This window comes from Pseudochaenichthys georgianus, chromosome 5, assembly GCF_902827115.2.
Source record: "Pseudochaenichthys georgianus chromosome 5, fPseGeo1.2, whole genome shotgun sequence".
Lineage (NCBI taxonomy): Eukaryota > Metazoa > Chordata > Actinopteri > Perciformes > Channichthyidae > Pseudochaenichthys > Pseudochaenichthys georgianus.
The window spans coordinates 33,456,310-33,472,530 of NC_047507.1; the positions used below are offsets into that span (position 1 = coordinate 33,456,310).

The following is a 16,221-nucleotide window of genomic DNA, read 5'->3' on the forward strand; positions in this document are numbered from 1 at the left end:
ATTTTTTCCAAAGGAGGAGACTGACTTGCAGGAGGCCACCAGCTCCAGCAGCACCTCCACCAAACGGCCTTTAGCGTTACTTCTCGGCCTCCTCAAGAGACGTTCCACCCCATCAAGACCAATCTCCTACAAGAGGAGTAGGGAACAGAGGAGAGGATGACATGTGACCAGTTCATATGCATTGTGTGATAGACACTGTGTAAATAAAAGGAAATAAACAATCACTTGACTCTCACCAGTCGGTCAGCTGTCTTGTTGAGCCAGTTGGCCTGATAGAGACGAAAGCTGTGATCTTCAAACTGACTCCAGACAAACAGACACGGCTTCTGTTTCTCGGAGGGGGGCTGGAGAGGAAGACATTGGAACGACCTGAGAGTCAGACAGACAGACAGACAGACAGGTAGAAAGAGGGAGAAACAGACAGGTAGACAGGGGGAGAGACAGACAGGGGGAGAGACACAGACAGTCAATCATACAGCAAGTGGCTGTGTGCAGTAATCATTGCGGAGGTAAGTATAGTAACCACGCCAAGAATTGTCAGCTTTTATTGGTAAATGGACCGCAAAGTACTGTATAATTTTTCCTCCACACACCCATTCACACATTGATGGCTGCAAGCTACCCTTAAATGCACTGGCATACATATCGGCAACAAACAGGGTTCAGTGAACTGCTCAAGGACATTTTCCTTAATAAGCCTCTACTTTAACAGCTGAAGAAAAACCAATGGAGAGTTGTGTGTGCCTGTGACAGTAGGAGCTGTGATGATAGGAGCAGTGCCTTCTGGTAGGACCGCCAAAGGCAAATTGGTGTCATATATGAGGCCATAACTAGGAGCAATTCAAGAGCACCTAACAAATTAGGGTCTTGAGGATTTTTGGATTATATGGTTAACATATGGATCCTGGCCTGGTAGCACCTCTACATTAGGGTTTAATATGACGTGGTCTAAGGTCATGGAGACATGGAAACATACTGGGTCATGTCCAAAGCTTCCATTGAGGAGGCAGTTACACAACGGTAAAGAAAGCTGCCACAGCAAAGACGTGTAGAGAGGTATATCCTGCAGAGTCCAGTGTGGGAGAGGTTCTGACCAACATTTCAAGAAGCAGAAACAGGGGAAGGAACACCTGAAATGCTGTCACAGTCTGCTTCCTCTCCTTACCTGCTGCACTCAGTACTTTTCCACAACCCCATCTCCAGCTCTCATGCAAGACTCTCTAGCACTTCATTCCGGGTGGACTTCCTGTTGCTCATCCCTGGAAACCTACCAGCCTTCTGCCCCTGGTCTTACAATCTGCCTCAGCATCTCTGGTTCCTGTGGCTGTTTGGTGTTGGTGTTTTTTTGCATCGAGCAATTATCTTGGTTTCCCGATCCTCTGCCTGGCCCCAACTAACCCTGCTCCATACTGGTTTGTTCTGCTTGGACTTTTTTGTTTTCCTGTGCTCAATACCTGCCCTGCTCTGTAACAGCTGAGTTTCAAATTAGACTTCATTACGAACTGTTCCCAGTTTCCTGTGTGCTGCATTTGGGTTCTGACACCCTCCATTACACATGCCTTCTGTGGTGGAGGCCGGGTTTGTAGAACTATAGGAAATCTTGTGGTGCAAGTTACGTATCTTCTGAGAAGTTGCAAAACTCATTAGGGGGGCTAACTATCCCATCTGACCTGGCAAAGTTTTGGGATCACCCAAAGGTAGCTGAGATGATGGGGAAAAGGATATCTTTTATTTGCTGCCATGCCTCAAAAAGGGATGGAAAACAGATTTTGGATCAAGTAGTGTTGGTAGGGGATAAAGTTACGTGTAGTGGTCACCTACCTGTCGTACTCGGTGGGCTGGGGTCTTGCAGGAGCAGTCACAGATCTGTTTTCAGATTCAGGACTCAGCAGATCCTCTCTGTCCAGCTCATCCTCAGACTCCAGCAGACCCTGCGCCTCCTCATTCAGATCCTCCCTACTCCTCCTCAGCTCCTCCCTGCTCTGGCTCTTCTTTGACTTCCCAACCCCCAAAACCTTCCCATAATTCCCTGCCAAAAACAGAACAGCTGATTGACGATTGATGTTGGACATACTTTGTCTTTTCGCACTGTTGGTCTGACATTTTTAGAATGTTAATTGCTCAGTGTAAATTGGATGTTTTTTTGACTTAATGTATTAATAAGTACTGAGAATTGGACATAGCATAAAATGTTTACCTATTGAGAGTTCGAATGTCATTGGTCTGGTTCCGACAGACGGGTCCATCATAGTGACCTCAAACAGAGACGCGAACAACAGAAATTCTTCCGTGCGACCCAGGAAACCCTGAGGACAAAAAACAAGACAATACTGAGAGCTGCAGGATGTCACCTATCTGTTATCTACCTGGGACACTTCCTCATCTGCAACTCTGTTTCATGCGGTGAAGTTGTGCCCTGGTTTCTCCTTGTTTGTATGTGCATCCATACACTTTGGTCAGGCATTAACACGTTTTAAGAATATTGCTGGTTTATTCTATGCAGATGATGATGAAATAAATGTTGGGGAGGAGAGGCAAAAATGAGCAAAAGACAATTAGAGAAAAAAGGGTAGTAATAAATAAAAGCAGAAAGAAGCTAAAACAATGTTTTCTTTCATTCCAAATTGTTAATTTGAATTGAAATTATTCTGAAATATTTGTTCTGAATTCTGAAATATAAGATTTTAAAGTATTTATTGTTATTAATGACTGCTAGGTCTCTTGGGTTTTTATATTTATATCGACCTTTTTTACTGCTGCTACTTATTTTTACCATGTTGTGTACATTTTAATATTTTATTACACATATTTGGTCTCTTTATCATCAATATTTAATATGCTAGCATACTTAGCCTTTCATCTGCACTGTCCCTGTACATTTCAACACTGTGGGACCAATTAAGGATTTGTGAATCTGATTTTGATATCGAGTATCAGACCCAGCTTAACAGCTGTGTTTGCCAACAATACCATGTTTATTGTTTATGCACATTATGATATGTTTATGTTCATGACAATAATTTAAGGGTGGTATCTTCTGAGGAAGTGTGTGAATTTATTTTTGCTATATTTAGCAACCATACAGTAGGAGCTAGTGATGCATGCTGCTTTCATTGGAAAAGGGTTTTTGACACTGGGGTTTTCCACTTGTATAATGTCATAATCTACGGTACTCTTGCTAGCTCTTATAGATTACTCAAACTAGCTTTAGAAGGCGGTGGTGGCAGCACTGACCTCAGGAAGTGGATGGGTCTCCTCGACCTCCACAGTTACAGCTTCTGGTACCTCAACTCCTGCATCACCTGACTCCTCAACCAATCCGCTAGAAGACGCTACTGCAACAAGGAAGAAAAACAATGTATGAACTACAAATACATTTGGGGTTCTACCTAAAAGACCATGGGGAACGACTTGTATGGGTCAGACTCAGTAGACAGACCTTGCTTATTCTTCTCCGTCTTGCTTTTCTTCCTCAGGCCCATCTTCCCAAATGCTCCTTTAACCTTCAAGCACATAAAAGGGTCAGTGAGATGAGAAGAGATGATTGCTAAGCTCTGTTCAGTATCATTAAGGTAAAATATTATTTGGTTTGATATAGTGGTTGCCAAAGTAAAAACATCCTGCCTTAGATGAAACATGCGACCGGAAATGGATACCACAAAACTGATGTTTTGTTCTCGTTTAAAGGACAAAATTGGCTAATGTACTGCATATCAGTGGCGTAACAAGGTTGTGATTGGCCCCGGTGCAAATATTTGTGTTGGGCCGCCTCCCCCAAGCAAGGACACACACAACCACTTAGAAGCACCAACCAGTGGTGTAGTTGGGATTTTTTTACTAGGTGGACGCTATTTTAATTAGATCATCCCAAACAATGCCACAAGTGCGCACGCGCGCAGTGCACTCACAAAACGGGCAGACAGGTCCACAGAAACTACCAGTATGCTTAGTCCTACTTTAGTTACTGTACTGCAAAAATCAGACGGTGCTGCGCTCAACACACACAGACTCAAAACTATGGAAACACAGGCACATAAGTTACATAAACAATGTATAGGCCTAAGTTGCATAAATGCTTGAGCTACAGTATTGCAATTTGCAACTAAGCAGACAGCGCTGCTTCTCTCTCTCTCTCTGTCTCTCTATCTCCACTTTCAAAATCTATTCAAAACTCATAACAAACAAACAAAATTCCCAAACTTGTCCTGAAATTAACTTATTAAATAAACGAAATGAAAAATATAGCCTACTTATGCAAACAACATTGAATCTGGACTTGACATGATTCTGATTAGGCCAAGCCTACAGTACATGCAAGACGAATAAACGGATCTTGTATGCACACCGCTTCGGCATTATTCCTGGCGTGCGCTCTCTTTCTCTCACTCTCACTCTCACTCACACACACACACAAACACACACACACACACACACACACACACACACACACACACACACACGGTGCTGCCCCTCACACACACAGGCTTCAAATCAAGTCGTCATTATGGCAACAAATACACACTTAAAACTGATAGCACTGGCAATGCTTTTATATGTATTAGACTATTCGAAAAAAAATCATGCTTCAAAAAATAACGGCACAGCGAACTAATCACACAATCACAGAATTAATCATTCTTCATCATGGCACAGCGGCCAAACGTTATCACAGACACAGGTTACATAGGTGCGCACCATGCGCATTTTCCAACATAAGAGAGGTCACAATTACATTGCTACAGATTTAAATCACCGATCCCTCTCCATAACAAGAGAATAGCTACGCTCACCATTAGAAGTTCATCTTGCGGGCCTTGCCAACACATCCTCACTCCCAGGTCCTATGTTGACGTTATGTCAAGTCCCCTGTGTCGGCTTTTTCCAACGCAAGTGGGGGGCCCTTAGCGTCCATTTTCAGCTTTCCGGGATGTCCATATGCTTCTATGGACGCTCATGGAAGCACGGCATTCGTTTGTGTCGACTGCCCTTAAAGGCAATGTGAGCGTCCATTCTCATTGGATAACGGAGAATTGTAAGTAAGTATTCCTCTTACTGACGATTGATTTTACAGTGATATCTGCACTACTCATCGACTAAAAAACACCAGATTATCCTTGTTAATTACACAACATTGATTGGTTTAAATTGTGTGCAATGCTTTTGTATTTTTCCCCTTCGATTCGGAGAAACAAATCTTTTTTCGGAGTAAAGGATGACACTACACTACCCAGAATCCCCAGCTATCGTTTGGGCTACACCATGTGCTCTGTTTGACAAACCCGTGATAGTCCTCAAGCTCTGTGATTGGAGAGTGTGCTCCGAGGGTTACCGAGCCTCGAACAGCACTTGAAATGGGATGGAACCACGGCAGACTGTTCAAAACTGGATTTGAACGGGTCCACCGCGTCCCCCCTCCCCCACCCCGTCCCCAGAACTACACATGCTGGCTATTCTGTTTCGCAACATGTTCTCTATGGCACGTCTCTACTGGGAGTTGTAGTTTTAAAAGACGTTTTCGTATTTCCCATAATAAGAAGTTGCCAGTATTAAACTGTGTACATCCCTGGAGGTTTAGGGGACAGGAAACACTCACATTTAAAACATATAATTAATAAATGGGTGAAAATTGCTTGTGCCCATAATGGGCAGCATTAATATATATATATACACATGCCAGCTAAGGTCAGAAGAGCTTTATTTAACAGCTGGTCTTATGTGTGTGACCCCTGTCGTTAATTGATAACATTACATTACATGACATTAATTGATAAGCCTGAAACATGCACTTGTCAAGGTTCAGAGGCACATTTTGGCAGTATAGCCATCGATCAGCTTAAGATAAGATATACTTTATCCCAAGTTGGAATATTTGCGTTACATCAGCATGTGTAACAGTTAAATATGCAGTGGTGTTTATTTGTAAATACTTTAGTATACTCACATAAATTCTGTGTTTTATATTTAACAATTCTATGTTCTTTATTTATTGATTGTTCAATACCTGACAAGGCCGGAGATGAAATATCTACATACATCTTATAAGAGTATAATACATTATGTATAATATCAGTTAAAATAAGTGCTTCAACATAGTTAACATTGCTGGAGATATGCACAAATATTGATAGATGTCTTGTAATGCACTATTGAGGAACCTGCGACCCAAGTTTTTCATTCAATGCACACTATAGTTGTGTAGGCCTATATGATATGTCAATAAACCTTAGAAAATCTTGAAATCTTGAAAGGGATGTGCAAAATAGTCATTATATACAGTCTTTAATTAACTATTAGTAGTGAATAACGAGTAATGAATATACTTTATAGGGATCCTATTAATATCTAATAATAAAAATAATTAAATTCAATAACATGCTTTAACCACCAGGTGTCCCTTTATATCAGCTGTGCACCTTTATGGTGTAAATACAGCCTATCTACCAATTGGATCAAATATAAAAGTCAGCCGAATTAGTGTTGATACTGCAAGGAGACGTATTGTGTGAAAAGAAATGTAAGATGTTGTTTAATTGTTGATATATTTATATCCACGTCACGTTTTCAGTTCCTCGTGTTTGTCTAGAGGTCTTCTCATCAGGGCTCTATAAATACAGAACTACGGCAGATATGTAATATTTAATGCAGCCGAACCGTGTATTACAATGCCGGTATGTGATGACTTTCAAAGAGAAAAGCAAGCACACTCGGAATAAAGTATTATTTTATTTTTTTTAAATGTTTTCGGTCTGTTTCCGGTATTTGTTAATGACGATGTGCTGTGAGATGTGAGACTGGAATTGCACAGGGGAAAATAACGTAGGCTATCTTTGGATGCGGATTTTGCGAACTAATATGTTTGCGCTGTGGACCAACACTATACATTGACGGGGAAGGAGGTAGAAATAAAGATAACACCATTAAACAGTTACACAACATAACAGAAATAATATCGATAGCAGCGTCCCTAGCAACCACCTTGGTAACAATGAAAACGTTATGGACGCAATTTCCTGAAGTAATCTTCGTAATAAGTAGCAAACTAAAGATCATGTATATCCACTACACACATAATCTGTGCACAACTCATATTTCTCGCATCAAATGACATCAAAACGCATTTTAATGGCCAAACTAACTTGGCACAACAATGTTGTGTAATTAACAAGGATAATCTGGTGTTTTTTAGTCGATGAGTAGTGCAGATATCACTGTAAAATCAATCGTCAGTAAGGGGAATACACTTCCGGGTGTACAATTCTTCGTTATCCAATGAGAATGGACGCTCACATTGCCTTTAAGGGCAGTCGACACAAACGAATGCCGTGCTTCCATGAGCGTCCATAGAAGCATATGGACATCCCGGAAAGCTGAAAATGGACGCAAGGGCCCCCCCCTTGCGTTGAAAATGGACTCTAAGGCCCCCCCCTTGCGTTGGAAAAAGCTGACACAGGGGACTTGACATAACGTCAACATAGGCCGACCTGGGAGTAAGGATGTGTTGACTCAGCAAAGTCGTCAACAACGCTGCTCAGGTTTAACTTCTGTTCTCTTTTGAGAGTGTTGCCAATCCACTGAGTCGTTCTTGTCCCATGCTGCTTCTTAAATACGTCTTAATCAGTGGCGTTTCTATATGTACAAAAGTGGTGGGGCACAAAAAACTCGGATGTCTATATATAAGCTTCTGCAGAGAGGTTCATGGCTGGTGAGGCACTGGCACTGACTCTTCAGGTTTACAAATATATTAAATCAAAATATAATATTATTTTCAAAAGCTTTTTTTGTCTGATGCTTCAATTACTTTCAAACAGACAGTTCAACAGAAGGATACCCAAAAAAATGTAATTTTATCATTTAAATATTGAATTGTTCTCTCTTAGTAAGATCCCATTTTCAATAAAATTGCAGTCTTACCTTGACTTGAAGATGAAGTCCATTTGCCTATCCTTCTGGACAAACATCGCTATTACTTTTTTGTAAAAGTCCTCCTTATCTTCTTGTAGTTTCAAAAGTCTATCATAAATCTAATCTAATCAATAGATTTTTGATTCGAAAATGATAAAAGTAGGGTAGACATGTGGATATTATCCGGCTGAACAAAACGTACATTTATCTAACAGCTACGTTTCCCACAGATCTTATTTTGAGCTATTTTCTAAAATCCTATGGAGAAATCTCGTTGCTTTTTGTGGAGGGAAGCCATGCGCAGCTTACTTCCTGGTTTTAGGACGCCTCACTGCAGCTCTCTCTCGTCTCTTCACACACCACACTTTTCGCGGCACACGTACTTACAGCCAATCAGCTCTGAAGGATGTGAGATGACGTATGGTGGGGGGTGGTGGCAGCACTTTGCCCCTATGGTCATTATTTTTTGCCACACACATTAAATAGGAAAATACTCTGAGCATGCGCAGTGTAGTTTTTGCAGTCACCGTTCACTTAGACAGTCAGAGGGAGGGGCAGGATCAGGTTTTGTCCCACATGGCTCTAAACAGCTCAATAGGCACACACTGTAGACACTAATTAGAAGAACACAGACTAAAACAGCAATGTACAGACGAATCAGATGATTAAACATGATCTTAAAATATATTTTATATATTTTTTAATAAATTTTTTGCATTTTGTTGTAATCATTATTTTAATACTTTCTGCTGACACTAGGTGGGGCTGTGCCCCACCTGCCCCTAATGACCAGTCGCCACTGGTCTTAATCAATTTCAGCTTTGAGAATGAGCGTTCTGCGGTCGCAACAGTGACAGGTATGTTCATTCATGTTTTCCAGTATTTTTGTCTGTCTAATTTTGTCAGTTTAGCCTTTACATCTCCTTGTTCTCTCTTGTCCTTTCTCTTTGAGCGCCGCTCTTGTGTTTTGGTTTGCTGTACATTATAAATGCAAGCTATTACATTTGTTATAATGCTGCCGAACTTGCTCCTGCTATAGATATATAGTACCTACAGTGTTTCCCCTACCATTGTCTTGGAGGGGCGCTGCGCCCCGTCAACGGAGCCCCGCCAACGGAGCCCCGCCAACGGAGCCCCGCCAACGGAGCCCCGCCAACGGAGCCCCGCGCCCCCCGTGAAATACAAGGTGTTTAAAAAAAAAATTATAATTGTTTTCTTTTTTTTAATAATTTTTTTTTTTTATTTGGAACCAAATTGCAACTAATCTATATCTACTGTCACTTTTCACATAGAACAAGTGCTCTTTTATTAAATAAACTAAACACTTTAATTTTAAGTTGTGAGTTTAGTGTTTTTGACCCTAAGAAACAGATGCCGCTCCTGGCTCTGCTCCAGAGGATTTAAAAAAATATATATCCCAATGCCACTGCTGCATATACATAATCAAACTGAATGTACCACATACTGCCTGGGAATTAACATTTAAGTATGCTATCACCAGCTGACTGTTTAAACTGAAATCTGCATACTATGCAGCAGGAACGCACTACGTATAATCTACATTCTTACTATGAATATGGTTGCGATTTTGGATTGACCCTCTGAGGTTACTCTTATTTAAAAACAGTAAGCAGGAGTTACCTTCCCCAAAGCGGCAGAGGGTTTATCTGGTGCTATGGCAGCAGGTGAGGTGTACACCTCCACAGAGAGAGCCAGGAGGATTCGACCGCGGTAGAAGATGCCATCGCCCCAACCCTGGTTTAAAGCCTGGAAGAAAGAGAGTTAGCCAGTTCAGTCAGGAATTTTTTTTTTATACAAATGAGTTAAACTGGGATGTAGAATTACAGGCTGCAAAACAAACCCCACTGTCCCCACTATCACCATAACACAACAGTCCCAGACTTAAGCGGACTGAAAAGGACAGCTACTGATTTGTGGAGTAAAAATTCCGCATTTTTGGGCAATACTTGTATTCACTCTCTTGGCAAGAGTTACATGAGAAGATTGATAACATTCTGTACGGTCAATATGAAGTCAGTAGCTACAAACAAACTTGCTATGCCTTTTTTTTGTATCTGTACAACATAGTGTAAAACATTCTAATTGTGTTTCCATCAGAGGGTTATGTGCTGAATGATTTATTGGCTTGGATGAACTAAGTTCTGCAAACATGAGAGTATGTAAATGTCGGATTGAATTGTCCTATCTGGTTTACCTGGTGGACGTCTCCGAGGGTGGAGTTCTGAGGGGAACCGTACAGGTTCACCCAGCATGGACCAAAGGTCGGGTTAAACCCTGCACACAGAAAGATGTTTTCTTAATCATGTAAATTCTTTAAAACAGCTCTGTTCAGAGAAAAACAAGTAAAAGCTGATCTATCGGAAAAGCTCAAAGTAAACATTTCAATTTAATTTAAAAAAAGTTACAGATGCCCTAGGTTTTCCCCCTGCAAGTTGAAGGACAAGTCACAGCCAACAAACAGCTGATATACAGTTATGTCCTACCCCTCGGATAAAAACATATTTTATCCTGAAACTAACTAAATGAACATTCACTGATTCCAGTTTCAATTGTTCTCCTCTGGCAGGAAATAAAACCTCAACCTCTTATTTTCTCCCATAGGTACAATAGCCGCTTTCACACCTAGAGCCGCTTTCACACCAAGTACTTAGTGCCGGCACTTAGTACCCCAGGGCACTAAGTACCAATCTCGTTCACACCGGAGTACTTTTCCCTGAGGGAAGACTACGCAAATGAGCCGCTGACGTCACTTCGTCTTCTTCAGCTTTGGGTTTACTGGCAGGCCGCAAACAACTTCACGGTGTATACTGCCACCCGAAGTCCCCGGCCGGAAGTCCCCGGAGTTGGGGACTGGCTTCATCACTCCACCGCTCCCATGTTTTTTTTTGTGTTGCCATAAATTATTCTCTCTCTGTTGGTGCGCGGGGCTAATGCTAATAATGCTAATGCCAGCAAATACAATGGTGGCTTAACATTTTTTTGCAGAGTTTTACGGGCCGTGGTTTGCAATTCGCCCAGCCAATAGAAATTGGTACTTTTTTGGTACCACCTCTCTAGCAGGCACTAAAAATGGGGGTAAAAGTTCCCGGCACCAATTACTCTTTTTGTTGTGAACTAACGAGGGGTACTAACGAAACTAAACGGGAAAAGTACGGGGAAAAGTACGGGGAAAAGTACTCCGGTGTGAACGCGCCTAATGTATTAAATTATTGCATTGGGGAACTATGTCTATAAACAAGCTTTTTCTCATACTCCATACTGTGAGCCTCTGCACATTACTCTGACAATGTTGCACAAAACTTTAAAACTGCACTGCTCTTCGACTTTAATTCAGATATATTGTGTACAGTACATGTTTTCTTAACAATAGTTCTTCATTATGTCTTTTTATCTTTTTTTTTCTTTTTTCAATTTTCTTTTTTCTTTATTTATCTATTGTATTTCCTCTTACTGGGTTTATGTCCTTAAAATTACGCACAAATATATTGTATTCAAATAAATTAGAATATAAGGCTTTCTCTAATTTAACACTGTGTCAGATAAATAACTTTCTCTAAGAAGGTGTGGTGTCTGATATTTATTATAGTACCATTATATTACAAATGTAAACATTGGGTTTATACCGTTCCTGGTGGGGTCAGAAATCTGCTGCAGGTCCAGGAAGTGCGTTGCCAGGGCGATGTCTCCCATCTTGGCGTCATCAAGGACCTGGACTCTGATTCGCTGAGCCAGAGGAGGAAACTGCTCGATGAAGGAGATTTCTTCGTTCCAAACGGGAGAGCTGGTGGCGCTGGCGACCGACGTCTCCCCCTGATTGAAAAAATACTGCTTATTTCTGTGTGTTTCCAACACATTTAAAGAACCTGTAAGAATTGGATACTTGAAGTTGAAGTATTATTATATATTTTTCTTGCAACCAAATTGCACCTACTTTTATATTTTAGCTGTATTATATTGCATTGTTGAGGGAGCCTGGGACTTAAGTAAGATTTTGGATGCAGAAACTTAACTTATAATTGATTATTTAAAAATGGTTGTAATAGTACTTTTACTTAAGAAATGGATCTGAGTACTCTTTTCTCAAATGTAAGTGACGTCCAGCCATGTGTGCTCCATCCTGAGTTCCCCCTAAAAGCAAAGAGCTTTCTAGGGGCTCAAAATAAAGTACAGGAATGAAGTTTCTGGGTTCTTAGAAAGTAAAAGGTACTTAGAGGAGAACACATTTACAACAATTGGTTTTGACTCAGTACCTGTTGTCCAGCGAAGGTCACTTGAACATATGGATCAATGAAGACTGTGCGGTCAGTGGCCTTTGACATCTTGGCCATAAGCCCCGCCTCCATGGTGGGCAGACCCTCGGCTCGGTAGATCCGGACACGGAACCGAGCCCACGGACGCTCAGAAGCCATTCCACGAGGAAGCAGCAGGTTCCTGCAAGGAAAACAACGTCAGATCCCAGAGCCAATCCCAGATGCTTCTCACACTTTAGATAATACTTACACTGAAAAAACGAAGCGCTGACTTTAATTAAATGTATTATGTCAACAGATTTCATATAACTGTATAAGGTTAGTTGAAAGCAATAATATCAAGTTTGAATAGAAAATATTAGGTTCAACTTAATAGTATTGCTTTTAACTCACCTAAAACAGTTATGTGAAATCTGTTGACATAATACATTTAATTAAAGTCAACGCTTTAGTTTTTTCAGTGTAGCCGTGTAATAAGTGGGATAATAGAGAGAAGAGGTTTTATCATTTGTTGCTTAAAGAACGAGAGACACCCAGAATTGAGTATTCTCCCAAACCCTGATATAATAAAATCAAGATTCATATGACGATGAAGAACAATTTTCCATAGTGTACTGTTACTGACTTCTCTATGTCGTCACTGGCTGAGGATGAGGAGGGGGCTGGCAGGCTGGCCATACTCAGAGCATCTCCCTTCATCAGCACACTGAGGCTCGCCTTCACGTAGCCTTTGATCCCTGATCTGGTGTCAGCCGGGTCTGTGAGAGGGGCCCACTTCTGGTAGAAGCGGTGGTCTGGAGAGTTTGGCACAGAGGTCAAAGGTCAGAGGGTAGTGTACAGTATTTTATATCAGAGTGCTGCAGTGCAACGGGGCTGGTACCTGGCTGGTTGTACACGGTGGAGATGTCGATCTTAAAGGTCCCAATGTGGGTCATCAGGAAGGCCAGGGTCCGTCTGTGAAACACCTGAGAGCAGGGGACGTCAACCAGAGGTGAGAACTTTCGGGCCCGTCCCAAAACTCTCATCAGGTTAGCAGCAGTAGGAACAGAAGCAAAACATACAATAAAACTGTAAAACTGACCTTTATCTCGATGACTTTGTCAAATAGGACCTGTGGAGTCTCCTGAAACTCAAACTGGAAGTTCTGGAAGACAAGAAAAGGTAAACAGCTGTTATATACTTAATGTACACTTTATTCTACTGCACTGTATTTAATTGTATTGGACTGTATTTTACTTAAAACAACTCTACTGTATTGTCATTTATTCTATTTTACTCTACTGTAACATATTTTTCTGTACTGTATTTACTCTACTTACAGTACGTAAGTTTACGGTACTGTATTCTACTGTACTCTAATGTAGTTTATTGTATTTCATTAGACTGTATTTTACTGTACACTGCTGTACTGTATTGTTTTTGTACTGTACTTTACTTTGCTGTTCATTTTCTTTCTGTACTGGATTTTACTCTACTGTTTTGTACTATAACATACTTTACGATACTGTATTTTACAGTACACCACTGTATTGCACTGTACTGTCTCCTCTCTGCACTACCTCGTTGTAGAAAGGGCAGTTGGTGGATTTCTGTGTCGCTGTGTGTTTTTTCTGATCTCCTACTCTGATGAAAACTGCAGGGTTGATGTTCACTCCAACAAGCTTCTGAGCCTCCAGGATGTTCACATTCACCTGCAAACACACAAAAAGAAAACACACACACACACACACACACACACACACACACACACACACACACACACACACACACACACACACACACACACACACACACACACACACACACACACACACACACACACACACACACACACACACACACACACACACACACACACACACACACACACACACACACACACACACACACACACACACACACACACACACACACACACACACACACACAGACCTTAATGCATTGACGCTGATAATGGGGGACCAAGCAAGTTGCATTATGCCTAAAATGGGAGGCCTCTGTGTGATGGAGTCAACTTGTTCCAAGTAACTGTTTTGTTACTTAAAATGAATACACTGTACAGTAATTCATGCTAAAGCTGTATATTTTTGGGGCATATTTGAAGAACAATTAATCACTCAATACACAGCTCTTGAAAAAATCAAGAGACTACTTGATTTTTCTTAAATCTGAATCTCTACATGTTTGGCATACATTCCATTCCAGTGTCTGTTGAATTCCAACACAGAGAAATGTTGTCAGTAGTTTATAGAATACATTTTTTTTTTATTCCAGAGCTGAACTCCTGAAATCCAGTTTTTTTTTTCCATCAGAAGTGACTTCTACTGACCAGCCAATGCCTCTGTGATTTAGAGAAATATGTTTTATTCTGAATGGCTGGGAGGTATGTCCGCTATTAATCTCCACTTGAGGGGTATCTAAAAAAGGTATTTTTAGTTGGACAAGTAGTCACAGTTGTGAAAATGACTAACCAGAATGTGTGCTCCAATAGGAGTCAGGCTGCTGGAAGAGAGACTTAAGGCCCGGACACACCAGCTGACACCAAATAACTGACACAGACGGACCCCGACTGCTGCGTCGCCTCGCGTCTCTGCGTTTGAGCCATGTGTCGCACTGGAACACACCGCAAAGACTTCAGCCGACAGCCAAGAAGCACGTACGAACTGCGCATGCGGGAGTGGCAATAACTCTCCTTACCAGCAGGCGGCGGTTGTGTGTATTCGTCATTCAAAAGACAACAACCGGAAGACAGACTGCGTGATAACCGAGAGAAGAAGAACAGACTGCGTGATATAAACAAACAAGCTTGTGCGTTCCATTTTCACTCTACAACGAGAAGTTCATGGGGCTTTCCCGAACCTGTGTCGAGAGCTGGAGTTAAATGAAATCTCAGATTTGTCTTCTTAATAGTTTGTTTGGGTCCCTCACTTCCGTTTCGCATCTAATGCACTGATTCGCTAGCTGAACAGCCAATCAGAGTGATTTATTTTGCAGATGCCTTTTCGGCCGACTGCCGATTCAATGTTGAATCGGCAGGTTTTGGGCCGAAAAGGCATCGGCACGGCTGAAAAGACACGACGGTGCGAGACACACCAATCTGAGTAGGGCGTGTCGACGCTCATCGTCGGCCTGACTTCCACCGATGGCCAAAATCGGCTTGGTGTGTCCGGGCCTTAAGGCTGATTGTCGAACCCAAACACTCTGAATGGTTAATGCAGGGTTGATGGCAGTTTTCCCATCTAGTCTGAATGTTCTGTGGACTTGAGAAGCAGGATTACATACGACCAGCAGGACTGCTGTGAGAGTTCAGTCAATATTCAACAAATAACCCTCCCTTTACAAGGGTGTAGAACAGTGTTTCTCAAACTTTTTCATACCAAGGACCACTTAACCAATAAAAAAACACTCGCGGACCACCTAACTCCACAAATATCCAAAAACACATCGTTTTTCTAGACAGATTACAAATCGCCTGGAAATGGTACAAACAGGTGGCAACATGTGTGACGAAGGTGTTGCGCTGGGCTATATCATGCAATCGAAAGTGAAACTTAACCTCGCTCCATTGCGGAGATATTTCCGCGAGAATGCGGAAAACTTAAATTAACTTATTTATTTCAAATGTGAAATGTTACCAATATACTCACGGACCACTAGGGGGCGCTCACGGACCACCAGTGGTCCGCGGACCACACTTTGAGAAGCACTGGTGTAGAAGAACCTTAGGTGACCTTCAGATGCATCTGGCCACCAAATATAAATGTGCCCCTTCAAAGGCAAAATGCGAGAAAATAACTTTAGTTTTAAAAAAGACAAAATAAGTTTAGCTCAGTAATATATCACACAGGCTCCGCCCTCTACTGGACTCTATGGGTACTACTCTCTACAGGGGCGCCGCCAGGGATTTTGGGCCCCATGAAAATATATCACATTGGGCCCCACCACCAGGCACAGGCCACTTTGTTTATAAATTACCTCGATGGCCGTATCAAATGGTCTAGCAGTTCGTATACGGCCCGGGGGCCGGAGGTTCCCCACCCCTGCTTTA

General features: G+C 41.7%; 1 protein-coding gene across 1 annotated transcript in view; it reads right to left on the bottom strand.

Moving 5' to 3' along the window:
- Window positions 1-16,221, bottom strand: part of fer1l4 (fer-1 like family member 4) — a 70,148-nt gene that overhangs the window by 21,841 nt on the left and 32,086 nt on the right. Inside the window, exons 8-21 of the mRNA XM_034082539.1 lie at window positions 13,733-13,864; window positions 13,255-13,317; window positions 13,054-13,138; window positions 12,799-12,967; window positions 12,174-12,354; window positions 11,547-11,733; window positions 10,118-10,197; window positions 9,544-9,669; window positions 3,440-3,503; window positions 3,235-3,335; window positions 2,198-2,306; window positions 1,822-2,029; window positions 237-369; window positions 26-126 (exon numbers count right to left, since the gene is read on the bottom strand). Coding sequence (XP_033938430.1) covers window positions 26-126; window positions 237-369; window positions 1,822-2,029; window positions 2,198-2,306; window positions 3,235-3,335; window positions 3,440-3,503; window positions 9,544-9,669; window positions 10,118-10,197; window positions 11,547-11,733; window positions 12,174-12,354; window positions 12,799-12,967; window positions 13,054-13,138; window positions 13,255-13,317; window positions 13,733-13,864 — 1,739 coding nt within the window. The remainder of the gene's footprint in view (window positions 1-25; window positions 127-236; window positions 370-1,821; window positions 2,030-2,197; window positions 2,307-3,234; window positions 3,336-3,439; window positions 3,504-9,543; window positions 9,670-10,117; window positions 10,198-11,546; window positions 11,734-12,173; window positions 12,355-12,798; window positions 12,968-13,053; window positions 13,139-13,254; window positions 13,318-13,732; window positions 13,865-16,221) is intronic.